Source organism: Anomalospiza imberbis, chromosome 6 (assembly GCF_031753505.1).
Source record: "Anomalospiza imberbis isolate Cuckoo-Finch-1a 21T00152 chromosome 6, ASM3175350v1, whole genome shotgun sequence".
In the NCBI taxonomy this organism is placed as follows: domain Eukaryota; kingdom Metazoa; phylum Chordata; class Aves; order Passeriformes; family Viduidae; genus Anomalospiza; species Anomalospiza imberbis.
The window spans coordinates 47,690,828-47,710,540 of NC_089686.1; the positions used below are offsets into that span (position 1 = coordinate 47,690,828).

Below are 19,713 nucleotides of genomic sequence, written 5' to 3' on the forward strand. Positions count from 1 at the left end.
CCCCTCAGCTTCCAAGAATTATTCAATCTTCTCTAAGCACATCTTTTAAATAAAAAACCATGACCTTTGTAAATTGTTTTAAGTGTTGAGAGAACAGAGAACATGTTCCTGTTGAATTCAGAAAAAAAAAAAAGAGTAAATTCAGGTCAAAAGTTCTCATGTTTAGTCCTCATTGCCAATTATCTACTTAGGTGAGGCTACATTACAAAAACAGAACAATTATATGTTATTATATAATCCACATGTTTTTATTTAAGGCTGTCTTAGTAACCCAGTAACACACATGAGTAACACACAATAGAGCAGATTTTTTTTATTCCAGTGGATTCATACCAGTTATTTTAGCTCTTTCATGACAATTCCCTGAATTGCCACTGACTTGAAGAGAGTTCTTGGACTTCTGGCCTTTGGGCCTTCAAGTTATATGTAGATCTGCATGTTTTAAAGTCAAAAACATCTTGAAGCTTATATATTGTACATCAAATCCTTGCACAATCCAAGAAACTTGAAAGGGCCTGACCTCATTTAGGGGATACAGTATTTCCTTCATTTTGTATTCTATTTCTTTTTTCTTCCAACCAACTACTCTTTATAATCTTCTTACCTGATAAAGAAGAGAACTAACTCTGTGGTTCAGTAGAAGTATTCCAATAATAAGCAAGCAAATATATATTTATTCATATATATATATACACATGGGTAGAAATTAAAGCTATTTTTTCTATTAAAACAGTGAGGATTGTGCTATTGCTACTGATTAAACATTTTGTGTTGTGCTGATAATATGGAGTAAAGTAAGACTCCATTTTTTATCTCGAAGTTCATATCTATGAAATTCTAAATAATAAAAACCTGTCTTTTGGAAACCAGATAGGGGGTTTTAGCCTTATTATATATACTTACATTTACAGAGTCAATAAGGTAAAAGAATGTCCAGGTAAAAGAATGTCCAGGTATATATGTCCAGGTAAAAGAATGTCCATATATATGTGACCAAACCATTTGTTTCTGGTTTGGTCTGGGATTAAGTGAAATTATTTTTGTATCAATTAAAGACCAGACTTTTATCAGTATAAGGCAACTCTGAGATAGATGAGTAATTGGTAGTGTTTGCCTGAGTGTTTTTAGTTGTCTGCTTGCATCTTTAGGAATTTATTTAGTGTGTTTAAAGAAAGCCAGTGCTACCAAGAAGTGCTAGAGGCTGAAATTCTCAGTTGTGTACAAAAAGCACATTTGCCTTGCACGTTAAATCTGCTGTTCTTAAACCATGTAACTTTTCATAGGCTGTAACTTTTCATAGGTCTCTCACTGGCATTGCTACAGGGATAAATTGCCCATGGGATGAGCTGCAGTCACAGCTCCACAGCTGCTCCCCAACAGACATCAGCCCTGTCTTGAAAAAAAGGCATCCCTGAGTACCAGACCCCTGAGAGGCACAGCAGAGTCTCCGTGTCGTGCACGGTCACCAGGCGTTTTCTGCCACAAGGAGCTGGCCGTGCCTGGCTCAGCATTTTTGCATAAACCAGCAAACAAACACAGATTTTTAAGAGCTTCCCATTACTGCACTCCAGGATGGAGTCTCTCTGGCTGTAGTCACTCAAACTTGTTTGTAATTTGTCTGGGTTTGGTTGATTTTTAAGCAGTTTATCAGCTTGGTTTTCCTTGTTTTCTGACCAGACTGTTATTTCATTTAAAACGCGATCAGTGAATCATTTAGGCTGGAAAAGACCATTAAATTCATGAAGTTCAACCATTAACCCAACACTGCAAGTCCACCATCAATGGTAAGAAAATATCCTATTGATGTTAAGAAAATAATAACAAGCAATGAGTATTCAATGCATTTTATACTTGCCTGTGGAAAAGTTGTAAATCTGTACTGTTCTTTCACAAAGCAAAACATCTGCAAACTGCTGACATTACAATTCAAAATCAGGCTATAAATACCACTAAACTTCCAAGTTTTTTTCCTGATCCAAATATCTTATACACAAAATTCTCCAAAAAAGGCTATATCTTTATAAGCCAAGCTACTCTAAGAGCAAGCAAAGAAGGAGAAAATATACAACTATATTAATTATTTGATTATCCCATTAAGCCACACACAGGATTAGACACCTCAAGGCCAAAAAGGGACTTGTAGACCTGCAGGCCAATAAATATCAGGTTGCCACTACTTATAACATATTTTGATGTGACATTTATCCTTATAACCCGGCATTTGCTGACTACAGGATATTTAATAGGATTTTCAAGTGGAATTCAGGATACCTGATTTGTTCATCAGCAAATTCTGGGAAAATCAATACTAACTCAGAAGTACTGGGTTAAAAGGCAACTTTAATTTTCTTCTAGTGGATGTTCTTTCTTCTGTATTCTAAAAGCCATGCAAAGATTGAGGAATAAAATTATGTAGGGGAAAAGAAAGGGGGGAGTGGGGGGAATATCACATGCACTTGCACTTTTATACGTGGAAAAGCCTAGATAATTACCTGTTTGCAAAAATACCTGTGATGCTGTTCAGGCTCTCATTAAGGTCTCAGCAGGAGGACCTGGGGAGAGCATGTTTTCATAAAGTGGAAGGAGAGGAAAGTAATAAGAATAAAAAGGGCATGTGAGGGGGAAGAGAAAATACAGCCTAGGAGTCTGGTTTAGCTGAAACTGCACCATCCACAGATGGAATACACTTGGCAAGTTTTCTGATACCATCCTAGCCAGGGAGGAAAGCAGCATTAAACCCAAACAAAAAGCTCTTCCAGGGGTATGATAAGGCTATGCCTGCTCTTTTTGATATTGTTTCAAAGCTCATAGCTGTTTTTCAGTCCCCAAAGTGATCAGGGCTTAATAATGAAGATTGAAATTAAAGATCTGAGCAATGTGGACTGTGAAGTCAACTCTTTGCTCTTGATATGAAGGTGGCATTGTGCATTAGTGCACAATCGGCACCTTCAGTGCTGATAAACACTCCGTGAAGCTCTAGACCACAATGAACCTAGTTTTGTTTCAGTCTTCCTGCATATGCTTAGCCTGCTCTCCTCTCTGCTCTTGGACTGTGAAGATCTCATGGGTATAAAGGCAAGGTGTAAAAGTAGCTGGTAGAAAATTACTACTGATTTTCAGTGCACTTTTCCCATTTCACACGTCCCCACTTTCCCAAGATTTTCAGTGAGGCATCACTGAAGTGTCTATTGAAAGTCTCCTGGCCTTCCTTATCACTTTAAAATACCTTCTCAATTTTGGTGTTTTCAAAATCAAATTTTTCCCCTTTTTTTCTCCAGTTCTTGTTTGCAATTCGCTTTCATAGACATCTATTGTATGTAATTACTATGTATATTAGCTTATATAAATAGATATTTTTATGAAATAGGCAGAAGTTGAATAATTTATGGCCTTGTACTGCAGTGTATCTGCAAAGTGCTTACTAGAAAGGGCTAATTAGGTTTGTGTGACATCTGTTTGCCACAGTTGCAGTATGCAAGTATGCAAAGGGTATTACAGGTTTGGTAAGTCCTTTTTCTTCCAAAACAACTCTTGTCTTACAAAAGTTTGAAAGAATAAGTTTTTGCTTGGTTTCAAGGCATCTGTATAATTTGTTTAGCACAGAAAGCAAGGTTGCAAAACCAAGAGCTACAATGATAGCCTAATTTTACTATGTTCCTCTTCAGCATTTGTGCTCATCAAGATATGAGGATTATATTCTGTGAATTGTGTTCAATTGTTAATAAAATTATGTGGAACTAAAGAGTAAGGAGAAGTAGGAAAAGGTTCTGCTGCAGAATTGGTTGGTAAAAGGCAACAAGGAAGGAAATGTGGAAGGATGTTTGCGTGATTATTGAGTGGTGGCACACAGAGTGAAGACAGTTCTGAGATTTGATGGCTGAAGTCACAATTAAATCAGTGGAGTTCTGACTTGAACCAGCTGAGGGTTTGGCTAACTGCTCCTGATTCTACCTCTTTTGTAGGAAAGTCACTTGAGAGTGAGAGTTGTGTGTGCATCTACTTTACACACAAAAAAGGGAAATTCTAGGATTTCTAGAATAAATAAAACCCACCTGAAATTTTCCAGGATCAAGGCATTTCTGTTCCCTACACTGAGTGCAATTGAGCTGATGCTCAACCCTTACTGAGGAATGATTGCTTTGCAAAAATGTGTGTTGCAAGGCTGTAAAGTTACAAAGTAATCTGATATTTCCAACAAAGTATTCAACTGTTAATTGTTCTGTACACATAATCACATATTTGCACAATGAAATAGGAATATTACGATAAATATTTTTTTCTATGTAACAGAAATTAAATTGAAATATACTTTTATTATTTTTTTTTATTTTTATATATTTTATATATAATAATAATAATAATTATTATTATTAGGGCTTGTTAACAGTTTCTTAATTAAGGGGGGGGGGAAGTAATTAAAACACATTCTGCTTTCCATATCTAACTTACGAGAGGATAATTCTAGTAAAAAAATACATTGTTGAGTTGTGCTTGTGCTTTGAAGCCACTGAGAGTAACGGAGTTCACATATCAGAGTAGTCAGTCCCAGCCACTTTCTGTCTCCAGCATATCAGCTCATAAAATTCCCTGCCTTTTTGCAATAGTAATAACACAGTGCATTCTTTAATTTTAGATTGAACAAGATAAATTGGATGTTTCAGGTCAGATTTTTTCACACAAAAGACCTAATTAATAAGTGTGTATCCAGTATCCTCCACAATATATAACCTGCATTTCCTATCTTAAACGTTTTCTTGTATGTACAAATTTTCCAAGTTTCTACTGATCCCTTGGTATGCCAAGCCTGTGTGTAGGTTCATGGCTGCATTCTCCCCTTGACTTCATGCACGTAGTCCTGCACCCACTGTGGCAAGATGGGGACTTCAACACAACTTGGTACATTTAGGCAGGAACTTCTGCCCTGGATGTGCTTTAAAGAAAGGTTTATCGGTCTGTTTGGAATACATGATTCAGTAAATGGGATGTAGTCTCTTTTTTCAGTCTCTTCTTTCAAGATGCAAGGTGCCACTTCCTTCTTACTCATAGTATGTGTACACATGGAATAGGTCAGGTTATCACAGTAGTTTAGATAGTCTCATGAGATTTTTCAGAACCATGTATCCCTCCCAACCTAGTTAGATGGTCTGATGCACATATTTGGAAATCCCAATGGCCAATACCATCATGGTACTTGTCAAGAGACAAAGATAATGTCTGGATCTGAGCATCTGCAGGAATAACGTAAAGCATTGGGTGGTCCTACTTGAACTTGGACTGTAGCTTGAAAAAGCTTTAGTGATGAAATGATGAAGGTAGAGCTGTTGATGGTCTAATCTTAAGTTTTCCACAAAGTATGTATTTGTGAAAAATCAGCCTTTGGTTTGAAATGGTTTAAAAGTAAAAAATGCGGCTCTTGTGATTATGGAGATCTGCCAACATGCCATTTGACAAACCAAATGTTGGTCATAATACAGAATTGAGCTAGTAGCATAATTTTTTGTCTTATACTCTCTGTTTTCCTCAAATCTTTCTTTGCAATTACAATTATATAAAAGAGCTTTAGCAAGATTTTTCAAAAGAGCTCAGATTTTTTTTCAGGTTGCCCCTCTGATTATTGTAGCACAAAATTCTAGCCATGACTGTATTTTTTGGATACTTCACAACGTGCCCAGTGGCTAAGATTGATTTCTTTTTCATTATGCATTTTTCTACTGTTCTCAGGTGGCTATTTCTTCACTTGAAAAAGATTCAGGTGCCCATCATTTCCACTTTGGAGATATTTTTTCCATCAATTGCAACCTTTTCACTGAAGACCAGAGACACTCTAGCTTTTCATTAGGAGACATGGTCAAAAGTACCACTTCACTGAACTGCAGCCAAGAAAGGGACAGAGCTTGAATTACCACAGTCAAATACGGTGTCTGCAGATGAGTGATCTTGCAGTAAGGTTAAAATTAGTTTTCGTCTTCTCCTGTCAACCGTCCTGGGATGGCTGGTTTAGAGTTTTCTCTAAAGTATTACACTGGGTAGAGATTTAACATGACATACTATCATACCTTATTTCAATATGGGCCCATTTCTGGTTTTAATCACACCATTGTGTTATGTATGTGAGTGAATTTCTGGAAGTACTGGAACTCTGACTCTGACAAGGTATAGACTAATGCATCTTGGCAATGCTGAGATTCCAATCCATTCTTTTACACTGTGGGGGTTTTTTTTTAATTTTAAAAAATTTAAAAATCAAGGGCAAGGCTGTGTCCTAGGATTCAAGTTGGAACAGGGTTTGCTGGGTTTTGGATTTTTTTTCCAGTGAGCCATAGGAGAAGCTAAACTGATACAGAAATGATTTGGGATCTTAAGGAACAATAAATAAACAATATGTCATCTTAATGCTCTTACATATTTTTGAAGAGAAATTATTACTAATGTGTTAGTATTAGTTCTCCTATTGCCTGATTAAGGAGTTTATAACATTATGGTGAGACGACAGGCTGCTAGTTACTTCATTCCCAGTGAAATATAGCCTGATATTCAAAACCAGAGGCCTGTGTTTGCCAGGTCTTGCTCTATAGGAGAGATCCTAATCTCAGTAAGATAAACTGCTTAAATAAAAGTTGATGAAAGAACAGTCCAAAGACTGGATTATGCTCTAACAGTTTTACAGTGCTTTGCTTTAGCACAATTCTGTGCTTGTGTCCTTAGGGAAGTCTAAACTATTCAGTGTTTACAGAATTGTATTAATCTTGATTTTTGCCAAGTTAATTTCTGTTCAGTATTTGTATATTCATTTTTATTTTGTACTGGGAAGGAATTATGGGGAAAGGGTTAAGAGTGTGCTTGCTCTTCATCTGTTTTAAATCCATAAATGTGAGCCCCTGTGCTGTTTCTAGGTTTCAGATTACACTCTGTGATTTATAGGGAAAGGCTGTTCTCCACAAGTTGAAATCCCATGTGTTTCCCTACAATTGTAAAATAACAAATCCTGGAGAATGCTTCCAGTTGCAAAAATTGCAGTTTTGAACTACATTTGTAACTGCCTTTTTTCCCTCAAGTGATGGCTTTGACAAGGGAAGTGAAGTCCCTGTGTCCTAATGCCATCTTTCACCATTTGCCAGGCTTTTCACTGCAGCTTGCAGAAACCACAGCAACAGCCTCGCCTTTGCAGTCTTCTATCAGTTTATTTTTGGGGGCTACGCCCACTAAAACGTGCAGCTGTGAGAACACACATCACTGTGCATAAGTAACATCCAGAGGCCCTACAGAGATGGCAGGCCAGGATCCAAGGTGACCTAACAGTCCATCAGCTCCCAGTCCCTTCTGTTATCCCATGGTGAACACGAGAGCAGAGTTTGACTTCATGTTTTTCAGTGGATTTCTGTGACAGTGGTGGGGTGTTTGGATTGTTTGATTTCAGAATTCAGTGCTTAGAAAGAGCTTCACAGCAGCAAGTTCCACCTTCTCCTTTTCATTACTGAGAAGCGAGAGAATTCGCCGGTCACCTCTGTAATAAAAAAACACATGGAAAATGTTAAGACTTCTGAAATAGTATCATCACTTAATTTGGTAATAATTTAAATATTGGTATTCACATCAATGGCTTATTCCTTTCATGTAATTTTCCTGCTATAATTCCTGTCTCTGCAACAGGAGACCTGCTTCATTTTTTCAGTCACAACCATGCAATGACTTTCATGTGTGTTGAACAGCTGAGATACTCTCTCATCTTTGCCGTGGTAGAGTAGTTGAATTTGTGAAGATGTATAAGTGACTCTAACCTCTTGCCTGTGATTTGTTTTACAAATAAGGGACCATGTTTTTTACATCTATCCACCATTACTGAAAATACACATATCACTGAGATGTGGGAAAAAACTGAAGAGGGTTCTGGCTAAAGTCATTGTGTGAGGTTTAAATAATACAATATTGCTTTGACCTTTCATGGATCCTCTATGAACTGCGTCAGTAGCTGACCCAATGAAAGCTTATTTCTATTGTCTCAAAACAAAAGGTTAAATGGGATGGCAGCAGTAGTACCACAAGATGAGTCCTAATTAAGATGTGAGATACAGCATATGTTAAATTAGCATGTGCTATGTAGAGTAGAAGCAAATAATTGAGAGTAGAAACATACAGTTGAGAAATCTCAATGGTTTACATAATTTTGATGCTTTTACATCTCATATTTAGCATTAGATATTTTTGTGTACAGATTATATCTGAGGTGCATTCTGAGCAATGCAATTTAAGCCAAATAAAAAAGTCAATCTCAGTCTTGAGTTTGCAGGGGCCTTGTAGTTCCCTACAATGAGCACAGCAGAAAGCTACTGTGTAGTGTGAGCAGCTTCTCGAACATAATGAAGTAGTGTAACATCAACCAGTTAAATATTCAAAGGTTATTGTAAGTTTAATAGGCAAACAATAGAGAGGCAAGTAGCCAGAGGAAGTATGGTTATTTCTTCCTAGTGCCTCTGAGTGTAGCCCTGCATTTCCTTGTATAATTCAGAGTTATAAATGAAAAGCTCAGCAAAAAAAATATTTTTAATCTGAAAAGATGGCTTTTAACCAGAGGAGGCGAAATAATAATGCCTGAGGCTTCCTGTGTGCACTGAACAAAAAGCTCTGTTGTGTTCTGAATTCAGCTTCTTTAGAAAAGGAGTTTAATGTGTCAGACTGTATCTGTGAGAGTGCTGTACATTATTATTTACTTATCTGTGATCTCATTTGTGTCTCGCTACTTTCAAATTGCTTGGCCTTGAAACCGTGTGAAAAAGCAGCAGCCTTCTAACTCAGTAAGATACAGAGAGTGAAGAGCTGAATAAAGGTTCTCTGTGATATGATATGGACATCAATATCAATTGGTATTTGATAGTGACATCACCAAAGCTGCAAAACAGTACTTAGTTCTGACAAAATGGGAGCTGGCTTGTATATTTTCCCTGCTTTCTTTATGTGGCTTTTCAGTCCCATCCAAAGGTGATTTTGTCTTCCTATTTTCCCCCCATGTTCTTTGTGCAGCTCTTCATGTCCTAGTAACAGGCATAAGTTAAAATGGAATTGTGAAAATATACAGCAAAGGTGATTAAGGACGTACAAGAAATCTCTGGCTATTGCCTGATTTCCATACAAACTATCCCTGTAAGAGTTGAGTTCTTAGCTACCATGACCATGCTGGAGCAGACCACAGAGGAAATATCTTGTTGCTACATCTGTTTGCCCCAGCATGCCATTAGTTCTGAAAACCTATGCCTGATCTTCCTCCTAGCTTCAGCCATTTGTCTTTGTTCTAGACATACAACATGTTGGACCATTTCCCCCAAAGAAAGTTGAACAAATTTATGTGTGGCACTCCAGAATCCTATGCTGTTTAGCTATTCTGGATCCTCTTAGGTCTAGCTGGAAAGCATTTTTTATTTGTTTTTGTTTAAACACGAAAATCCCCCCAAAGGAGATGTTATTTCTTAAACTTGTTCTTCTTTGTATGTCTGCTAAAAATCTGCAAGCCAAATCAAGCTAAGTCACACTATCTGTAGAGAAAAGAGGATTGCTACATGAAAGGATTTCTCAGTTAAACCCATTACTTTTGAGAAGGGAGACATGAAAGCTGCTGTAGAATAAAATATAAATCCATTAAAAGATGACTGTGGTTTTAAAATTACATATTTTAAATAAAAAATAATAACCACATATAGTTGGGAAATTACATAGTGGGTGAAGAAGAGAACAAACATTAGTTCAACTTAAGCTAATTCCCCATGGGCCAATGTTCACAATTAGTAAATAATCAAATTGTTTACTGGCTGAAGGGTTCACCAAAGGCCTGAATTTGACATTACTCCTGCAGAGCAATTTTTAAATTTAGAATGACTGATACTCCTATGGATGTCAGCCCCTGCATTCCCCTAGGCTGGGAGCAGAAATTACATTATAAGACATGCATTTAAGTCAAAGAAACTTTTATTTTTGAAGTTAAACCCTTGAGACATACTGTTCTATAGAAATTATTCATCAAATGTCTTCGTAGAAATAATTAGCTATTGTTGTTGAATTATTCAGTGCTTAGATGAACAAATTCATTTGATGAAATCTTACCCGTTCATAACTAATTTACAAGCATGAGCAGGAGTTCAGCAGATCTAGATCTTTCATAAACAGATTGTTTGCCAGTAATTACTAAAATGCCTTTGAATGCTGAGACCAAAGAAATTTTTAAAAGCTAGCTTACCTTCTGTTTGTGATTCTTCTTGATCTGTGTGTATCTATTATTTCTGTAGTTCTATTGCATTTAAACCTGTGAAGATGCCAGTGGTGAGAACCATGGGGGGATAGATGGATTAATCCAAATTTAATTTGTTTTGTCACTAGTTTCTAAGTTGGCATACACTGAAAATGTTATGGGAGCATTTAGTAAATTCCAGTACCTGAAGGGAGCCTACAGGAAAGATGTAGAGAGACTGTTTACAAGGGCAAGTAATGACAGAACAAGGGCAAATGGCTTCAGACTAAGAGTGGGTTCAGATGAGGTATCAGGAAGAAATTCTTTTCTGTGAGGGTGGTGAGGCACTGGAACAGGTTTTCCAGAGAAGCTGTGGATGCCCCATCCCTGGAAGTGGTCATGGTCAGGTTGGAAGGAGCTCTGAGCTACCTGGCCCAGAGGAAGGTGTCCCTGTCCACAGCAGGGGGTTGTAGCAAGATGACCTTTAAGATCCTTTACAACCTGAACTATTCTGTGGTTCTGTGTAAACTAAGCCCATTTAATTAAACTTCAGATATGTAACTGTTCTGCTCTTCAAAGGCCATCATACTTTTTTAACACTTCTGGGCAGCTTTTACTAGTTTATCCTTAGGATAGCTTTTACAAATCATTTATGGGCTGGGCTATGTGTAGAGAGCCCCCACTAAACTGATCCTAATGATGGCAAACAACAGTTGCTAAACTAGCAACAAATGAAAGGAGAAACTGGGTAGTCTACAATATTGGAAATAATCAGTGGTTCTGATTTTATCCCTGGGTATGGTGATCAAGTATTTCCTGTTTTGGAATACACAGCAATGCAACCTAATCTCTTCCAATTTTCAGTATCTAAAATGTAGCTCAGTGCAGAGAGATTTCCATCAACTGGGAATAGGCAGGGAATGACAGGATAAGCTTGAGCCACAGCAAATTCTATACCTAAAATGCCTGGAGGACTAAGGATGGAAGATTTCATTAGACTTAAATGCACTAATGAAATGGATTAATGTAGTTACTCTGAATCTCTTCCACCAGATTCTGTGACAAGGAATGTTTTTCAGGGCCTGAATGGAAAAAAAAATACTTCAGTTCACATGCAAAACATATGATTAAAAACTGATCCATTAAAGATAAAGCTCAAATCTAAATAGTAATTACTGCCAAAAGCTTCAGGCCAGCCAACTTCAGTCTTCTTTTTTAATACTTTACCCTGTCCCAAGTCAGAAATTTAAGATGACTGCAGAGAATTTAAATAGGTTTTAAAAACTGAACCTGACTTCAAATCAGTGTTAGGTTTACCAAGAAATGGGCATTTTGTAAAAGGTATTATAAATCTGTGGCTCTCTCCAACTGCATTTTCGTTCCTATTTGACTCATTCTGAAAAGACAGCACTGACCTTTTAGCTGTGATAATATCAGCGTCCATGTGTGTTGGGAGGCCTGTGCCAGACATCACAGTCCTGATAATGAAATGTTCTGCACATGAACAAAAAGGCAAGTGTTATAAATAGGAAGTTAGCACCACCTTTCCTCTGCCCTGTTGCTTTAATATTTCTGTTAACACTAAACTAATATGTAGAACACCTTCCTGAGATGAAAAGGGGAACAAACTTCTGATGGAATCACTAAGGGTTTGATATAAAATTTAGCAGCTCTGTAGGGACAATAAGGGTTTGATATAAAATTTAGCAGCTCTGTAGGGACAATAAATATTTCTAATTAATAATTGCTTTTCCTTTCTGATTCTTTATAAAAATAAATCTATTTCAGAAAGGGGATTAATCTTGTAAAAATTTTAAAAATGGTTTTATTTGTCTTGAATCATAGAGCAACTGAACCATGCACCTTCTTAGTTCCTTTTTCATAAAGCCATACAGTTTTGGCAACTAAAAAGTTTTAGCCTTTATCCCAGAGCATTCTTCTTGGGTGGCACTGCATGTGCCCTGGCAGGAAGAAGGCAGGTGGGTCCTGACTGAACAGTGACACTCCCAGTGAGTGTGGGACTGGGGAATGAGCCACATCTTCAGAAACCTACTGAGGATTTGGCTGATTGTGTTGGGGAAAATGAACAATATGTAGTCAAATGAGGAAAAGTCTGAATTGCAACAGCTCAGAGCATTTATTAATGTATAATAACTTTCCAACCAAATGGGAATGTCAGCTGAATTACGTAAAGTACTTCATCATGCTTGTTTTCCAATTTAAGTGAAATTCCAGTTCAGATTTCTGATGGACTGATGATGAGATCAGATTTCCTCCAAGTGACTGGTTGTAGGTTAAGTATCTTAACAACTAAAGAAGGCAGGAAAAACTAAGGATTTCTAGTCATTTAATTCTGCCAGTCTTTCTTTTTTAATGTGGGTGCTCAATCCATTGTATTTTGTTGCCAGGTTTTTTCATTCTCATTTCTTATGCTTTGAATAGTGCCTGAATCCACAACAGGTTGTTTTTCAGTGCATGTACAAAGCAGTCCTAGTTTATACCTGCAAATAATGTAGGTTTGTATGAATCTGTTGGCCCTGTCACAACCAGGATGGTCTTCTGTTGTTGAATTGTTACATCCTTCTTCATCCTTCTGGATTCCTAAGAGTTATAACAATGTTGTAGATTCCTTGGTGGCTTCAGGACCTAATTCTGTGAGTTTAAGTTCAGGAGAAATGTGACATAGCATATGCTGTATTCAAGGTGATCTTGATATCCCCTTTTTATTGAGAAAGCAAATTACTGGTAGCTAGTGAAAGCTATTGGCAGTTTTTCTTCAGAAGGGTGCAGGCTGAGAAGTTGTCCAGTATCAAAAATAATAACTTTAGCTTGATTTTAAAGGCATTCTACGAGTATTACTTTTTAAGGTAACACAGTGCTGGTTATTAGAATCAGTCAAACGATGTTTGGCAAGTTTCTTCAGATGTCAGTTATGGTATTAATGGGTATGGTGACGATGAAGATCAAAGCCTGATGCATGCTTAGGGGAGGAAAATAGCTTTGTTGCCAAAAGAGCAAAAGGCCTGCTGACCCTGATGCTAATGCATTTATCCAACAAGCTTTCCCCCAAAGTCAGGCAAAACTAAACATCTGAAAACGAGGGACTGCAATTGCATGAGACCTTAGCTCACACAGCTACACTGCAGCAGAAGGGCTCTCTGGAGCTGCCCAGCAGTCCCTGAAAACCCCCTCTAGGCTTCCATCAGACACTCACTGTGCCCAGCAGTGCCTCTCCAAAGGGTGACTCCCACTGGCTGTGGGAGATGTACACACCAGCAAGGTGAGGTGCTGTGCTGTGCTCTGGCAGCACCCTCAGGTGAGGTCATTTCCAGCCACGCTCCTAAAAAAATAAAGTTTTCACAGAAGTGAGAGCAGTAATGCATTGAGTACTCATCTGATGTCTAAGCGTGCTCCATGTGCCCAAAGGCTGCAGACAGCCCCTCTGTAACCAAAATTCAGAGATGTCACAAGTGGCTGAACAAACAAATATCACCAGTTAATGGTTAAGCTCTCAATTTACTAAAGCGTTTGTTACTAGTTTGCCAAAGAGATCAAACAACCGTGAATCATAACCTTGGCTACTAATTAAATCCTTTATTCCCTTCTCTCATCGCAGAAGCATTTAATCTTGGGGAATCAGGACAGCCTGTTGTGCAGAATTGCATTTTACAGCATAAGCAGAAACAAGCTTACTGTAAGGCTTCCTACTGGAGCTGGAAATGGGAAGGATTAAAATGAGAATATTAACTTTCCCTCCTGGCATGGTAGTTCATGTTAGCACTGAAAAATGATTGATGGTGAATAGCTGCATTGGAAAATCATTTTGGTCGTGTAGCTTTGTTATTTCACTGAATGGCAAATACTATTTTTATTATCCACCAGCCTTGCTATGGATGGGACTTGTCCTCTAGATAGAGAATGAGGGATTTGGTGTGCTCTGCTGGTGACTGGCTGTCCCAAAGAAAAATGTTTTATTCAGAAATAATGGACTGTGAAGAACACCCCAGAGGAAATGAGGCATAAACCAAGACACCACAAGCAGTTTTATGGCAATTCAAATATATTTCTATTTGTCAAAAGATGTTTTTGTGTGCTTTTCTGTATAGGATGTATAGCTGCATGATATCATACCTTTGATATTTACTAGAAAATTAAACAGTGTTTACCTTTTTGGCTCCCATCTCTGTGAAGCAGAACTTAAAAGCCCAAACACTTTATTTCCTTTGGGTTTGGGGGAAGTCATCCAAGTCCTTAGCAGCAGAATGATGCAGCACATGCTCACAGAACAGGGGTACCCTGAACCAGCATTAGGCTAACTCAGTCCACTGGGAACTGATTCAAACACACAGCCATTCCAGTCAGGAGTAGCAAATTTCTAAATTTCTAGTTTTGTAACTTGAACTGTGATGTTGCAGTCAGATCTGTGGGAGCAGGGGCCTGGAGACAGTGTCTCTAAGACCCCTCCAGAAGGTGTTAAGAGGGGAAAAGCTTCCTATGCAGATCTAACTGCAGGTTTAGTGCATAATTGTTGAGGTACAGATGACTTACATAAATACACTTAGGAGTAGCCATCTGTAGACCTCCAGTGAAAAGCTGTATGTTATTAGCTTAAAAAGCAATGCATTTTTTGCTATTGCAGGAGAAAGTAATCTTTTCTGAACAATTTCAATAACAGAAAGAACCCATCTGAGAGGCAATAGCTAGAAGTTGGAAATGATGGCTTTTTTTTTTTTAGTTCTGCTTTTGAATTTGCAGAATGCTGTTTTCTTACTAAAAAGTGTGAGTTTTCAGAAGAGGAACACTCCAGCTACACCTCTTCAGAGCACAGACATCCACCATTTGTACATGCAGAACTTTAATTTACTGGGGGAGATCTATCCTGAGGAAACACTTGAATACTCATGAAAATTCCAGGTTATATTTAGATGCAGAGGCTTGGGTGATGCCATGCTATAACATTCTAAAGACCCAAACTTGCACAAACCTTTATAGAACTTAAGAATGACTTTTCCATCCCTTAGTGATTATGAATGCTGTCATGTTCAGTATAGAGAGAAAGCACAGCAAGGTGACATCTCATATGCCATTCTATCAGTATTACTAATAATAAGTTTTTAAAGATAAAACATCTGGAACACCTCACTGCTTTTGCAGCTGCTCCCCAAAGCCATCACTAGAAGTCTGTTTGGGATGAGAGTTAGAAACTCTAAATGTTCATGCAGTTAAAAAGGAAATAAAGATGGTGCTGTAATGCCATTCAAGTGCATCTTGGTAATAGTAATAGAATGAACAATCTGAATAATTGGCTTAATGTTTGATATTATATTTAAATGTTAAGAAGAAAAGGCATCATTTTTGCAAGCTTTGAAAAATTTGAAATAACTGTTGGTTTTAAGGCACTGTTTGAAAAATGTCAGATTCTATGAAAGTCTGTCATTTAAAAGCACAACGAGTAAATTATTTTCTTTTTATTCTGTTGTCAGATCACATGCATATGCACAAAGAGGGGCATATAATTTTAAAGACCTGTCAGATTATTTTATTATATTAAGCTACAGTTCCATTTGGGGGTAAATATGTATGTACATGTTACATTCAGCAACCACTAGATTATTTGGATTGTTTAGCTGTCAACAAATCCAAGATATTTCAAGTGGTTTTTATTTAAATAATTCTTTGGGGAAAAAATAATTTAAGTGAAGAAACATGTTGTATAGAAATTGTGGAGCGAACACCTCAAAAAACCACAACAAACCAAAAAAATCCTAAAAACTGGAGTGACTGTATAAAAGCTGCTCATGGCTGGTTATGCAGGAACTTGAGAGTTTGGGGATTTTTTTTTTTTTGTGGAAATGAAACTGAGAGGGATACATGGAGGTTTGCTTAGACACAGAAAGAGGTTATGTGAACACCTCTTTTAGCTGTGGAATGGGTGCAAACCTGGCGTGGGTCAGTTAAAACCCTGGATTTTCAGAGCCTTCTTGAAAGGTGAGGAAAGCCAGCAGAATGGTGTGTTGTGCTGCCAGGCTGGATCACAACTACTTACACTGCACATTGAGGAGTGTTGGGAAACGGTTTTCTGCAGCCTGCTGTATTTGTTGTCTGGATGGAGATGCTCTTTCCCAGCCTCACCCTCCTCCTTTTTCCCACAGGCTGCGAGAACACCACCGCGCTGCCATCAAGGTGATTCGGAGGATGCAGTATTTTGTGGCAAAAAAAAAGTTCCAGGTGAGTTGTGAATAGAAAGCTCCTTTTCTAAATAAATCCTTTTATTCTCCTGATTCATTGTCTCTTTTAGAAACTTAAGAGAGACTAACACAATTCATTTCAGTAATGGTGATCTACACTCACTATTCTCTCCCTCCTTCAATAGGGCGGTTGTTTTGCAGCAGGTTAGTCAACTATGGATGCAGTCTGAATTAAAATGTTATTTTCTGCTAATGGACTTGACCCTTAGCCCTCTGTTATCGCTGTCTCTTTCTGGCAGTGCAAACATTCTCGTATGTCTCCATTAATTCTGAGCTGTGTGCTGCTTTCATGCCCAGTCAGTAGGATTAGAGATTAAAATACTACCTCAGTCTTGTTTCTGTCCCTTACTCAATGATAATGAAGTCCTGATAAGAAACCAAGGTGGAAATTTGTTACTGTATTGGAAGGTTTCTCATTTCTTCTCCTTTCTCCCCTCTGCACAGTAGGAGACCTTCTTCTCAGTTAGTGAGATACTGATTCTCTTTCCTTCTCTGGCCCTCACTGATACATTTCCCATGTGCCACTCCACTTGCTGTATTCTTGTGATGTCATAAGCATTTAACAGTAGCTAATTAACCTTGTTTCCAGGTCCAAATAAAAAATTCTGACTGCAAACTTTCTAAAAATCTGTTTCATTAATCCAGTAAAAACACATGTCAACTGCCTTCAGCTTGATTTAAACCAGGTGAATGTATATATAGGTAATAAATATATTACCTTACTTATAATTAATTAATAAGGGATAATCTCCAGAGAATAGACTTCATAACTGGAAATGCAAAGGATGACAGGGGGTTAACTGCCTAAATCCATTTTCATACATGACCTAGCTACTTCTGTTTCCAATAAACCAGAAAGCTATCCTAACTTTAATCTAGACCCTCCAAAAAGAAAGTGTATTTTCTCCTTCAAATTTGAAGGCTACAAAATTTAAGATGAAAAAGATCGTGATGATGAAGATGATGATGATGATGACTAAAATTCCAATATATCTATCTGTAAGGCAAAGTTTGCTGCTGTTAGAATCCCACAATTCTGATTTCCTGGTAAAAATCAGAAGCATTGCCTGAATTCTTTAGCAAATTTCTACTTTGAATATTTTAATAATATTTTAATTTTCACTAAATTTCCTGAGCTATTTTATGGCTAAAGTTGCCTGAGCTTGTCAGAAAATTGCTTTAGTTATGTATAATGTATTCAGACCAGCACCATTTAGGCTGAAATGCCCCATGTCCAGAGTTTTCTTGAAGAGAGGGCTTTCAAAAATTTCTGCTAGCACATTTCACCTTTTATTATCATTATTAGACTGAAGTTAAGAAAGGGACCGTGTCTCAACTACTTGAAGATAATATTTATAATCATTTTGGTGAGAAGTTTCTTAGCACTTGCTGGTCAGCACTTGAAACTGGGCAAGGGATGTGGCCCAGTCCAGTCACGTGTCTGTGAATAATTGCCTAAGTGTGGCCAGTTCCATTAAAATGTAATTTATTTTCATTCTAAAACTTTATTGTGATCCTTTGCTCAATGGTAATCACTGAATCACTGCTCTTATAAATTTAGATCATAAAATATTTGCCATGGTATTAACTAAACTGCTTAGTAACTAGAAATCCATACGTTGTAGATCTACCTCCCAAGTGGTATTTGTCAGAAACAGATTTTGAAAATGTCTGAACACTGTGTGCAACATTATCCACCTGGCAAATGAACGAAACTCCCCTGCGGCAGATGAATTGATAGAAGCTGAAAAAGCATTTGACTGAATAGAATGGGACTATTCAGTTCATACTTAAAACTTGTTTGTGCTCAGTATCTCGGTTGCTAATCTGGCTTCTCAGTTGTACTCTCACTTTTGCATCTGCAAAAGGCTCAGTCCTGGCCATCTACAAAATCCCTGGACAGGGCTGTCTCCCATCTCTCCTCAGCGGTCTTCCTTCTTCCTGAATGATCCGTATTAGCTGCTACTAAAGAACTAAAAATGTCATTTGGCTGAAGCGGGGTGGATCTTTGGTCTCTACTCCTGTGTACAAGTGATATCCTGCTGTTTCTTCAGAAGCAGAATCTCCAGTAGGAAAGCAGGGGAATATCTGATACTTCTCCATAATTTCTGAATATAAGGTCATGATCAAGCTTAGAAATTTGGAGAACACCAAAGGTACAGTTTTCCAAAGCACCCAAGTAACTTGATGCACCAAGTCACCTTGAAATTCAAGCCACGAGATGATTTTGAAAATCTCTCCTGTAATTAAGCGATAACCACTGTCATTATTCTTTCATCAAAAGTTGTAAATCTGTTCTATGTGCATAAAATAATCATAAGAAATTAAACTGTTCTAGCATGTGCCAAGTAATGACTATACTGTTCCTAATAAGCAGACTAATGTAATGTCCGAAAATAAGGTAAAGCAGAAGATGCATTTTAAAAATGTATCTTTCAGCATTTAAGAGGTCTGTACAGCTGGTTTTTAGTAGGTGTTTTCCTTCTGAGCTTTAAATTTATGTAAAAAATGAGTTCCAAAAAGAAGAAAATTCAGATATTTTCTTCCTGTAACTGTTGAAAAAACCCACAACAAACCCACAACCCAATTTCATCTGAAGTTCATTGGGCTATTCATGCTTAAAATTAGCTGGAACACTAAGGAAGGCCAGCACTTTAAAGGAGTATTTTTTAGAGATGCCTCTGAACCTTTTAGTAGGACAGCATAGGAAGAAGGAGAGGAAGAGGAAAATTTTGCAAAATAGGTCCCAGCATGAACCCAGCATGGTTCTTAAACTGTACCAGCTGTTTGCAGGACACACCTGTAGGCCTAAATTTGACTAGATATATTTTTTAAAGGGCTCAGTTAATAACAGGGGGTGATCAGAAGGACGAAAGCCAGTTAGAAAGCAAAGCCTTCCTGTTTAAAACTAAATAAATAAATAAAACAAATAAAGAAAAGCTAAACAGGGATACAAAGATTTTCAAAGGACATGAAAAGCAAGTCTTTGTGAAGTATCATTTCCTCTTTAAAAAGAAGAAGACAAATTTAGGCTGTATTTAGAGTCAAGGTTTAAATATAGTCCTTAGGAGGATGGCCATGTATAACCCACAAACCCAGCATAATATTTTAACGAATTAATACCTTTTTTATGGATGTGTTTATGTTCTTGTAAAGTCTGCAGAACTGTTTCAAATTCTATACAAATGATCGCATTCAACACAAGTCCTGTGCATCAGTGAAGATTAATGACTTATAGCTAAGGAAGGA

The 19,713-nt window shown here is 37.5% G+C and overlaps 1 protein-coding gene across 6 annotated transcripts in view; it reads left to right on the forward strand.

The window, feature by feature from the left end:
• The window catches only part of KCNQ1 (potassium voltage-gated channel subfamily Q member 1), a 329,508-nt gene that overhangs the window by 203,646 nt on the left and 106,149 nt on the right, over nt 1–19,713 (forward strand). For all 6 annotated transcript variants that reach the window (XM_068193961.1, XM_068193958.1, XM_068193957.1 and 3 more), the window contains one exon: nt 16,369–16,444. In XM_068193961.1, coding sequence (XP_068050062.1) covers nt 16,369–16,444 — 76 coding nt within the window. The remainder of the gene's footprint in view (nt 1–16,368; nt 16,445–19,713) is intronic.